Source organism: Mesocricetus auratus, unplaced genomic scaffold, assembly GCF_017639785.1.
Source record: "Mesocricetus auratus isolate SY011 unplaced genomic scaffold, BCM_Maur_2.0 Super-Scaffold_6730, whole genome shotgun sequence".
Classification (NCBI taxonomy): Eukaryota; Metazoa; Chordata; class Mammalia; order Rodentia; family Cricetidae; genus Mesocricetus; species Mesocricetus auratus.
The window spans coordinates 78528613-78541026 of record NW_024429184.1 but is presented as its reverse complement, the minus strand read 5'-3'; the positions used below and the strand labels follow the sequence as shown (position 1 = coordinate 78541026).

Below are 12414 nucleotides of genomic sequence, written 5' to 3'. Positions count from 1 at the left end.
AAGTAAAATCAGTGCTCTCCAAAACAAACAAAACAAAGCAAACAGCCACCCAACTCCTTTAGGCTTTCTGCTCTGTCCCATTTGTTGATTTAGTCTATTTCTGCACCAATACAGCATTCACTGTCTTCGCTTTAGGTATTTATACTATTTCGGCTAGGACAAAGTAAACCCAACTTACTCAAGGGTAGATTGACATCTGTCACCATTTACTATCCCATAGGATTTTAGAATCTCCTCGCCAAGTTGATAAAGTATCAACTGCATCTGCAGAGTCCCTCGGAAAAACTAATATTTTCGACACACCAACTTCCCTTGTCTATGAGCCTGGAACACTTCTTAAAATTTAGATCTTTAAACTTTTTTCATGTAGTTTTGTATTTTTTCTTCTTCAAGATAGTGTATGTCTTTGTTAGAAATACTCGTGTATATCTTAAATTTGTGTTGTCATAAATGCTCTTAAGACTTATCTTTTTTAACTGTGGTTGCTGATTAAGTATTTCCCATGTACCGGGTTTACATGTAGTCATCTTTTAAACTCTGCATTAATTTTAATCACTTCTCCATATATTCTTTGAACATTTTCTCTGTCAACAAGTCTTGAACTTGGTTGGTCTTCAGTCTCCTTACCCACAGAGAAACTTACTGCTTCTTTTTAAAACTTGAGCACGTAGCCTAAGATCTAAGTAGAATGCTGAACAGAAGGTTGACTAGTATATGTGTGTTTTGTTTCTAATTGTGTGTGTGAGATTGTGGGGGTAGGCATCACGCACACTAAGCTCTACCACTGAATTGCCCTCCAGTCTTTGTTTCTTATTTGAAAACAATTGCTTCTAATGTTTTATTTAGTTAATTGTTTTTGAATGGGTTGGTATATATTATTAAACGAATTAAATACATTCTTTTCTATTTTTCAATGTTGAGTTGTTTTCTGAGCTGATGTTGAATTCTCTTTTAACACTGGTTTATGTTTGTAGTGAGTTAGTCCCATGATCTTTCTTTTTTATTAAGTTGGTACATTGTACTTGAATGACTGTGCTCTCTAATGCCCAGTCAGGTTAAATGTAGTGATGGTGGATTGCAATTTTATGTGTTCTTATAACTGACTTGCCAACATTTAATATAAAAGTTTTCTATACAAGTGACACTGATACTTAAGTTTCCTTTCTTATCACTGTTTTAATACCAGGGATATTATATTATTTTATTAAAAATCATCTTTTAAAAATTTTAGTATGTTTTTACTCATAAAATACACTCTCTGTGGTGTGCTTTTAAAAACCTCTTGTATTTCACCAACATTGAATTTAATTTTTTGGCTTTGTTTATTCGATTGTATTAGTTAGCTTTGATATTTGAATCTTCTATATCACTGGTGATAATTTTTTCTTTTCTTCTTTTTTAATCTATCAATTGCTGAGAAAGGTCTCTAATTTCTCACCTCTGTAGCAGATACTTGAGCGTCTTTTTCTAGAATTGACTATCTTTGCTGGGCATGTTTTGAGGCCATGCTGTTAGGCACAGACATACCTTCCTAGTGAAGTGAATGCTTACCATGGTCTAACATAAGGGCCAAGAGTCACGTTAAAGAAGGTACAGTCAGCTGTGATCACTTTTAACACCTGACGACAAGGAACCAATTTGAAAACAATTGCTTCTAATGTTTTAGTAAAGATGCTCCAGCCATGGCTTCTTTGCCTCAAGAAGATTCCGCAGTGTCCGGAGCATTCCTTCTGACAGCCACATTATGAGTGGTCCATGTCATAGACCCATAAACTGTGGATAGCAAAGGTTAGCAGACAGGACTCAAAGGGAAAAGTCTAGAGGAGGGCATTCGGCTCTACATTACATTCTAGATATAAATTTACTCGCTTCTTTATGCTCACCTTCTTCCTACAAAATTCATCGGGTGGTTGGCATGGGCAATTTGGTTCATATTCTCAGATTTTGTGATGCGCATGAAGATATGCGGTGTCCAAAGAGGATGTAGTATATAAAAGAAAAGACTGGGCACTTGAGCTAGTGAATTGGAGGACAAATGACAGCTACTGGGAAAGACTTCTCTTTGCAATAGTAACTTTTTAAAGGTATTTTTCATCTGCAAACAATGTCTTGAAAGAGGTTTTTTTTTTTTTTTCCTGAGATGTGATGAGAAAGGAAACGGGAAAAGTGTGGTTCTTTGAAGGTCTAGCACTGACATGTGTGCACTTGGTGCCGCGGAGGCCGCTGGGCAGGCGAGTGGGTCCCATCCGTGGGCCTAGCACAGGAGACTCGTGCTGTGTGCCTTCCCAGGTGGTGGTCCTGTGCCCCTTCACCGGCATCCAGCAAACGTTCCCCTGTAGCAACTGGCTGGATGAGAAGAAAGCAGATGGACTGATCGAGAGGCAGCTCTATGAGATGGTGTCTCTGAGGAAGAAGCGGCTGAAAAGTAAGCATGAGGGGCCCGGAATCCGGGGGTCTCTCAGACGGAAGCTCAGTCCCGAAAGGTACATGCCGTGCACCGGTGCAGAGATGACTCCAGTGTCCCCAAACTGAAGGCGCTGCTGTAATGGACACGGGGTTAAACTGAGTGATCCACTACAGTGAACCCTGAATGCACCGTCGTAGGGTGGCGGGGTCCACTCTTCCCACTGCTGAAATGTGGTAAATCTTCAGTGAGACACTCAGGTGTCTTACCTTTAATAGCAAGGGGCTCAGCTTTGTATTTGGTGCTTGTTTAATGGGTTCTAAGAATGGAAACAACTGTGTATAAACTCCTGTCCTGATCGTTTGATTTTTTTTCCTTCTCCTTCCCTGACACTTGGAGTTTATGATGCACCTTGGCCTGTGTTGTAGAATTTCCTTGGTCCCTTTGGGTCTGGACAACTGATCTGAAGAAAGCTGGCACCAACTCACCCATCTTCATCCAGATTTATGGACAGAAGGGGCGGACAGATGAGATTCTCCTGAATCCCAACAACAAATGGTTTAAACCAGGCATCATTGAGAAGTTTAGGGTAGGAAGGGAATGGGACTGGAGGGGAGGGAGACAGGAAAAAGACAGGGGGATGTACTGAGCATGAAGATTTTAGTTTTCTACACCAGATTTTGGACCAAATTTAAAGAAAAAACGGTGCATTGGAGACTTTGGGCTCCCACAGCAGTGGCAAATTTGATGATTTGTAGGCAATTTATTGAAAGTGACACAATTTATATCTGGCCTTCCATCTGAAATAGTCTAGGATGAAGCCGAGTGGGCAAAGCAATGCTGGGAGCATTCAGAAGTGGGGTGACCTGGGGAATTATGGGCTCAGGGGTCAGGAGCACAGATTGCTCAACCAGGCTGCATTCAAGCATAAGGACGAACTTTTAAGGGGAAACATGAATTTGAGAGAGAATCTGGCTTTGAACTTTGCAGTGTGTACATAGAGCGAGTCCCTGCCCTCAGAAGTCCTGCTTTGACCTCGGAGAGAAGAATCTATAATTTGCCACTCTCCTCTCTGGGCACCCCACTGCTACCTCTATTCCATCACCAAGTTCGTTGGTCTTTATGTGTTTGTCTTCTCTGCCAGACCAGGCCTGTGGGAAAGAGGTAGGGCTGCTGTACTGATCTTTTTGTCTGTCTCGGTGCCCAGTAGACTCCTGGGGCTGTGGCCCTGTGCTAATTTGCAGGGTTGCCATCCGATTTTTTCCCCCGGAAGATCTCTTGGCTGGATCCCACTGTGGGTCAGTTATTTTTGTTCAGTTTTGCCAACCCAGACTGAACACTAGTTTCACATAGCTGTATCTTGGTCCTATGAGCCACTGGTTACCAGGAACTTTAGAGAACGGACTCTTTTAGGGTAGCTAGAAGCTACCCTAATGGGAAAAAGCAGCCCAAAGGAGCACCCACCTGCCTGTGACCAGCTACGAGGACAGATGTATTTCTGAGATTGTGTCCACACAGACCTGTCTATTTCTCCTTGTAGATGGAGCTCCCAGATCTTGGCAGGTTTTATAAGATTCGGGCATGGCACGATAGGCAGAACCCTGGCTCTGGATGGCATTTAGAAAAGGTAAGGTGTACATTGGGGGAGTTGAGAGGAGCCAGAGCCATCCTCCTTCATAACTGTGTCATACATTTGCCTTTGTATTTGTTAGGATTGGAGGTGGGAAGCGTGGACACAGGCCATGTGTTTTGATGGGGCAGCTAGGGAGAGGTCTTCCAAAGTAAACAGAGAGAATGCACAGGTGTCCATGGGTCTGCATTCTGTCCTGTCATCCAGAAGTTAGGTGAGTGTAGACTTTTAAGAGACCAGGGTAAAAAAGAGGAGGCTGATCATCTGCCTTCCCCAAGAGTCATGGTGAGGAGATGGCTTGGCCCCTCCATGAAGAGACAGCAGATGGGGCATGCTGCCATACACCTTTAATCCCAGCACTTGGTAGGCAGAGGCAAGCTGATCTGCCTGTTTGAGGTCAACCTGTTCTATTTATTGAGTTCTGGGGTTGCTGGGTGTGGTGGTGCACGATTTTAATCCCAGCACTCAGGAGGCAGAGGCAGGCAGATTTCTGTGAGTTTGAGGACAGCTGGGTCTAGAGAGGGAGTTCCAGGGCAGGCTCCAAAGCAATACAGAGAACCCTGTCTCAAACTCCCCCACCCCCAAAAAGTTGAGTCTTTAAAAACCAAACTAAAATAAAATTTAAAAAATGAGAAAACACAAAGCTTAGAAAAAAATCAGACAGTAGAATGGGGATTCCAGGCCTTGGGTGGAAATTCCTGACGGACCCCACCTGCCTACCTCAAGATGACCTCGTTGTAGATGACGCTGATGAATACTCTGAATAAAGACAAGTATAACTTCAACTGCAATCGCTGGCTGGATGCCAATGAGGACGACAACGAGATTGTAAGGGAAATGACTGCAGAAGGCCCAACCGTGCGGAGGATAATGGGGAGTGAGTATGGGGCTGCTGGCTGTCCGAGGAGGAGGCTGGGCTTTGCTTGGTGTGCTAGCCGGGGCTCGAGGTCTTGTCTACTGTGCACCATCCGCCCTCTGAATGCTGCAGTGGACTAACAAGGTCCAAGCCTCAAGATGGGCTTCAAGGATCCATTCCAGGCCATGATGCTAGACTCTTCTGGGTTAAGTATGATATGGGTGGGAGGGAAGAGATATATAGTCTTCAAGTTGGCCAAAAGAGGACAAGATGAGTCTGCACTAAACAACAGTTACCCAGCACATCCTTGGAATCAAAAGGAATAACTCCTTGATCTTTTAAACTGTGAAATTTAGCAAATTCTCTTCACACAGTAACGCTGGATCTGGTCTGTTTTTTATGACACACTAAGCTGGCACCCAGTGGGTTCTTTATCTGTGTTTGAGGCCAGCAGGAGAAGGATCAGGCTTTTAACCTGTGGTGCAGCATTCACTTTCAAAGACCCAAAGTGGGGCTCATTTGCCTCCAGGTTAAAACAGCAGTACAATGGCAAATACAAAGAATGTGCTCTGCTCCTTTATCAGGGAAATGCTGCTTACTAAGAGATGACAACCGTCTCACTCAGTCTAAAATGAGCTTGGTAGCCAATGTAGCACTGCAGTTGATGTTGCAAATCAATCAGAATTGGCATGGAGGAAAATTAACCTAGTTGTTATATCCTTGTGGCTGTCCTTAATTTTTCAATAGGAATATTTTAGAAGGGACACTGAAAAATCATAGGAAGTGACGAGCATATGGAAAATTATAGTCAGGTATGCTGCCTGAAGCCCTCCTAAATATTTGAATATACTCAATTCACAAGTGAGCACGTGATACTTCTGAACACTGTTTAGCTGTACACTCAATAGAAGTTTTTATTTATTGAAATAATGAATAGAGGTAAACACTCATATATTTACATATACACATGTGTATTATATGTATATATTCCAGATACCAAATATCTGAAGTGAGGTCATTCTATCTATTAGAATAAGAAGACAATACTGAAAACTAGTACCGTGTTTCTTCCATTTTTGGGGGGCACTCTGTTTTGCATTAATTCAGTATGTAATCACAGAACTCTTATTTGTATTCAGAAGACCTAGCAGTAGCCCAAAGTAGAACTGAGGAACAGTTGGCTATGGGCAGTCAGTGCTAGAACAGGTCTTCCACTTAATGGTTCAATGACTGTTTATTCTGAGATGCTGCCCCTACCTTAGTATATTCAGTGATCTTTGTTTTGCAAACAAAGCTATCACCTTTCTTTACGTAAGATGACATCAGCTGATCTCCATCCAATGGAGTTCAGGGCAGAGTTCATCAAGGCAGAAATGCACTTGGTCTTGCCTGATCTGTATGTTTATACGAGCATTGTTTCTGCTCATCTCTGGGAGAGTACCCTGGGACCTCATCACTGTCTGAGCCCTTCTAACCAGATCTTACAATTTTATGTCCTCGGTCTCTTCTCCTGAATTTTCTAGCACTTTCATCCCTGAGCATTAGGGGGAGGGGCTGTTTTTTGAAGCTTCTCCACTCACAGCTCTGACCAGCTTTCTCAGGGTACCTTATCGAACAGAGGTGAAGCACACTTTGCTGGGCTCTGGGATAGAATTTCGAATTCACTGGGTCTGCATTCGGACTCCAGAAGGTGCTTGTGTTAATTAGGGTTCCTACTGCTGTGAAGAGACACCATGACCATGGCAACTCTTATAGAGAAAACATTTATAAGAGTTGGCTCACGTACAGTTGGAGAGGTTCAGTCCATTATCATCATGATGGGGCACGTGGCAGATGTGGTGCTGGAGCTGAGAGTGCAGGCAACAGGAAGTGGACTGACTGTCACACGGGGGGAAGCTTGAGCAAAAGAGACCTTAAAGTCCACTCCATAGTGACAAACTTCTTCTGCCAAGGTCACACCTACTCCAACAAGGCCACACCTCCTAATAGTGCCACTCCCTTTAGGAAGCATTTTCTTTCAAGCCACCACAATGCTTATCCAGCAAAATTAAGACTATCAGCACTGCCTCCAGGGAACCACACTGAGAACCAACATCACTAAGGATGTCCCACTTTTCTGCTGTTTTATGGCTTCCAGAACTTTCTTGCTGTTTCTGTAATTGTCTCTTCCACCAGACATCTTGGTTAGATCTTTACAGTCATCTATAGGCTCTCATTTTGGTGAGGTTAACCAAAGGAAACATCTGCCAGTTTTACCTAGAATGTCCAGAATGCTCTCTGCCCTTTGCCTGGACTGAAGCATGACTTTCTCTCAAGACTTCTCTTTTTCTGCCATCAAAAACCTTGTGGCACAGGGCAGGGCCACAGTCTGTTGACTGACTCACCCTGGAATCTCTAGATCCTTGCTCTAGGTTCTTGGAACACACCTTCCTCACTGACGGTAGTGACATCAACTTTTGGTGTCCTGTGATCCTAAGGTAGTAAGTGGGTTTATTGGAGCAGCTGTAACAAAGACGCTGAACTGTGAACTTGGTAGCTTACACATCAGGGATTTGTTTCCAAGTAGTTCTGGAAGCTACAAGATGTTTTCAAGGTTCATCTCTCCTGGCATCTTTCTCCTCTGTTTAGAAGCAAAGGTACTCGTGTCCTCAGGTCTTCTTCTGGTGGCTGCTTGTCTGTTCTAGTCTCTTCCTCTTACAAAGATGTCAGCATAATGGATGAGGTCCTGCCAATATAGCCTCATTTTACCTTAATTATCCCTTAAAGAACTATCTCCCAATAGTCTTAGAGATCCTGGGGATTAGAATCTCAGCAAATGAATTTAGATTTCAGTACAACCTGTAATAGGCAATATCTCTTAAAGCATAGTCCTGGGTCAGTTTATATCAGATTTCTCACAGTGTTTATTAAAATGCAGGTTCCTGGGCCAAATCCCAGCTATGCTAATTGGAGTCCCAAGGCTATGCATGTTGTGCTAGTTAGGTAGGAAAAAGAGTCCCAGTGAACCATTATTTTGATCAGGTTGACCTGTGGGCATGTCTTTTGGGATTTGTCTTGATTGTTGATTAGAAACACCCGTTTGCTGGGTCCTAAACTGTAAGACTCAGCAGCAAGTCAGCAAGGACTTTATTCTCTCCTTGTCCTTGATTGTGGACATGGTGTGACTAGCTGCTCGAGTTTCTGCCTTGACTTCCCTGAAATAATGGACTGTGACCTGGAATTGTAAGCCAAATAAACCCTTTCTTCCCAAAGCTGACTTTGATTAGTGTGTTAGTCACAGCAACAGAAAAGGACACAGTTAATGTGAATATTAGCAAGCACACCCCTTGCCTCCCCAGCCTTCTTGGGATCTGATTCACTTCACCCCATCATTGGACCCCTCTGGCACCTTCATCCCCTCGATCCTTCTGCTGTGCCAGGGTTGTTCTCTGTGTGAGGGGATGAGTTTGAGAAGCAAAGCCATGAATGATTGTCTGTGCAGAGGCAAAGCTCTAAAACCAGGCAGAGAAAGAGCAGACCAGGGGGGCAGATGAAACATTCAAGAAATGGCATGGAGGTGGGACTACAGAGCATGGCGTGTCAATGCTGTGGAAACCAGCCATGGTAAGCTGCCTACCTGAGCAGCTGTTGTCCTTCTAAGACAAAGCCCATCCAAGTCAGGGCAAGAACTCTGATAGGAGAGGTCATGGGAAGAGCATGTTTCCACAGACTCTACGTAGGCTACGCATAGAATGCAGGCTTTTCCTTGCTGTAATTTGAGTGTTGTACTGTTAAAGTACCATTTCAATAAGAAAAAAAATTAGTAGTTAATATAGGTAGAATGACTGTCCTGACTGTAAGACAGTTTGTTACCTTCTGCCCATCTTTGGTCGCTCTTTGGTGCCTCTGCTACCTCAGATTCCTTGAGCTCACTTGTTCTTGTGCTTAGCCCACACCCATGTCTTCTCTCAGGTCCCCTGTGGTCTGCGCTGTTCCTTGTGCCACTCCTCAGAGACAAAGGCAATGCCCCAGTCCTCTAGCAGGTAACAAATGACATGCGTAGTTTCCCAGAGTGCCAGTGTCTTGCAGTCGTGTACAATGAGAAAATGCCGATATAAAATCAATCCTTGGAGTCTGAAGTTGTGTGCTCCCACTTTACTTCTCACAAAATAATGGTCGGCCGAGGAAGCAATTAACGTCGCGTCTAGTTGTTCACAGGCATTTTGGAGTGGTTGGACTGATTAGAGATGCAGACAAAGCACGCGGCACCTCGCAATTTTGTTCCACCTTGCCTTTCCCTCAGGAGGTACGTGAGATGGCAAAATAAATGAGACACTCTCTCCACTGTGATTACACACTATTGTAATGATGAGTGGGCAAGTGTCGGCTGGGCATGAGTGTTGAGTATCGTCGCTGCTTGTTAATCTGATCCAGCCATAATTTTTGAATTAAAGCCCAAGAGGCTCTGGCACTTGCCCATCTGTGTAACGTCTCTCGCTGCTGATGACTAAAATTTTAATTATTTTCAGTTGTCCACAGACGTCTTGCCACACAGAGTTTGGGGCCTCAGTGGCTGGTAGGCTCAGAGGGACCCTTACAGAGTAAGGGCTTGTCAGGATCTCCAAAGGAACAGACCTTGAACTCTGGGACAACGGGGATGGTGATCCCCAGGAATGGGATTTCTATGTTTGTTACCGTTTTGCTTTTAGGAATTTTTTTAGCAAGATGACCATGAAAGCAAGACTAACCAGCAAGTCAGACTGGAACAAGGCTGTGGCTGTGGGCTTTGATTTTCCCCTGGTTTCCTGTGTGGGCGCACACCAGCTAATGCTGCGCAACCTTCTTATTATCACATCATATCACTGAGAACATGTTCCAGTCTGCTTCCTGTCAGTGTGACCGAAAAGCTGGGCTAAACAAGTTAAAAGAGGCAGTATTTCTTTGGGCTCCCAGTTTCGGAGAGCTTAGTCCATGCGTGTTCGTGGGCGTGTAGGGCGCAAACCATCAAGGCAGGGAGTGTGTGGCAAACCAAGGTTCCATGGAAACTAGGAAACATGGTAGCGATAGGAGCAGCAGCCTCGCATAGGAGCCCATGGATGGATTATTCATGAGGCTAGAGTTCTTGTGATCCTATCACTCTGAACAGCCTGTCACTCCCTAAGTCCTACCTCTGAGCAGCACTGGGAATGAAGCTTCCAACACATGAGATTCTGGAGGACACGTAAGATCCAGACCATAGCATAGCACATACAACACTGGTTATACAAAGGCATGTAGCCTTTGAATTTTGAAGGTTTCCCAGGGGAGGCAGGGGTGGTATAATATTTGAGAAATGTGATTTGGTGGGGAGGTAATGTCGGGGGCAAGAGATGTTTTCCTGAACTCCAACCCATGTAGCGCCTGTTTTACTCAGGCCAGGCCTCCATGGGCAATGCTTCTTTGTCTTCTAACAAACGCTTTGGCACAGACACCACATCTTCATGTACCCACATGATTCATGGGCAGGTTGATTTTTCAGATGTTTCTACATGGAAATGAGTGCGTTATTAAAATTGATTTTGTGTACTATATTTCATAGTGATTTGTCCCTCCCCTCCCTTCCCTTCCCTCTCCTCCCCTCCCTTCCCTTCCCTCTCCTCCCCTCCCTTCCCTCCCCTCCCCTCCCTTCCCTTCCCTTCCCCTCCCCTCCCCTTCCCTTCCCTTCCCTTCCCTTCCCTCTCCTCCCCTCCCTCCCCTCCCTTCCCTCCCCTTCCCCTCCCCTTCCCCTCCCTTCCCCTTCCCTTCCCTCCCCTCCTCTCCCCTCCCTCCCTCCCCTCCCTTCCCTTCCCTTCCCTCCCCTCCCCTCCCTTCCCTCCCCTTCCCCTCCCCTCCCTCCCTCCCCTCCCTCCCCTTCCCTTCCCTCTCCTCCCCTCCCTCCCCTCCCCTCCCCTCCCTCCCTTCCCTCCCCTTCCCCTCCCTCCCCTCCCTCCCCTCCCTCCCCTTCCCTTCCCTTCCCTTCCCTTCCCTTCCCTTCCCTTCCCTTCCCTTCTGCTCCTCTCCTGTCGTCTCCTCTTCTCTTCTTCTGATACTGGGATTCGCCTATGGCACACTGGCCACAGACTCACTGTATATCTGACAATGACCCTCCACGTTTCTAGTGCAAGACTTACAGGCCTGTGCCGCCGCACCCAGTTCACGCAGTGCTGAGGACTGAGGCTTTGTCCGTGCTAGGCAAGCACTCCTCTAGCTGAACTACATCCTCAGCCCAGAAGTGTTTTCTTAATTTCAGTTTCAAGTTCGTATTATGGAAGAATAGATTTTATATTGTACAACTTTCCTCAATGCACTCTCTATAGCAGCTTTTTTAGCGGGTCCTTTATGATCCTCTAAGTACACGGTCTTGTCATGCATGAGCAGACATGGCGTTATTGCTGCCCTTCTAGTCTGGGTGCCGTATATCCTCACTCACCTTACTGCCTTGCTCAAGACTTTTAGAATCGTGTTGAACCTTTAAGTGTAGGTGTTTCACAGATGACCTTTATGCGTCGAAATTCCCTTTTGTTCCTTTTAAAAATTGGGTTTTTAATCATGAAAGGGTATGTCAAATCCTTTTTGTGTGTCTATTGAAATGATCATGTGATTTTTGGTTTTTATTCTATTAGTATGGCATTATATTAATTGGTTTTTAGAAGTTAAACCAAATTATATTCCTGGGATAAAACCTATCTTGTCTTAGTGTCTGATTCTTTGTACATGTGAACTTCAATTAGGAATTTTATTTTATTTAACTTCTCACTGTATCAAACATTTTTATTTAAGTTATACATTTGATTTTTTACTGAAAATAATTTTATACAAAATATTCTGATCATGTTTTCTCTTCCTTTATCTCCTCCCAAAATCCTCCCCACCTCTACACCCATCCAACTCTTTCTCTCTCTCGATAGAAAATAAACAGACATATAAACCAATCAAACCAGAATTAAAAAGAACAAGAAACACACACTCGCGCGCGCGCGCGCGAGAGAGAGAGAGAGAGAGAGAGAGAGAGAGAGAGAGAGAGAGCCAAAACCCATAAACATAAAATTCCAACTATTATATACAAGCAAAAGACAAGTAAGGCTAAAAAACCAACAACAACAAAATAAAAACAAAGCAACAACATAATATGAGATGAAAAAACATCTCCAAAATCACCATTTAGTTGTTTGTGTTGGCTATCTATTGCTGGGCATGAGACCTACCCTTCAGTGTAGATTATATATCCAGTGAGTCTCCACTGGAGAAAACTGGTTTTTCCTTTGCATGTGTTTGTCAGTTGGAGATAGCTCACCCACAAGGTCCCCCCACAGAAGAAAATTTTAATAAAATTAAAACACACCAAAACAAAGCAAGCAAACAAAGAAACAAAAGCAAAAAAAAAAAAACCCCTCTTCTATCCTCCATCTTTCCTGCCTCTCCAACACCTCTTCATTTGTCCTGGTGGTATTGGGAGCAGGGTGTCGCATAGTGTGCCCTTTTGTCCAGTCACTTTACTAGCAATTGCTCCTTGCAATGAGTCACTGG

The 12414-nt window shown here is 44.3% G+C and overlaps 1 protein-coding gene across 1 annotated transcript in view; it reads left to right on the top strand.

Moving 5' to 3' along the window:
• The window catches only part of Loxhd1 (lipoxygenase homology PLAT domains 1), a 143220-nt gene that overhangs the window by 44716 nt on the left and 86090 nt on the right, over positions 1-12414 (top strand). Inside the window, exons 9-12 of the mRNA XM_040741564.1 lie at positions 2290-2425; positions 2833-2993; positions 3945-4031; positions 4776-4911. Of these exons, the coding sequence (XP_040597498.1) occupies positions 2290-2425; positions 2833-2993; positions 3945-4031; positions 4776-4911 (520 nt within the window). The remainder of the gene's footprint in view (positions 1-2289; positions 2426-2832; positions 2994-3944; positions 4032-4775; positions 4912-12414) is intronic.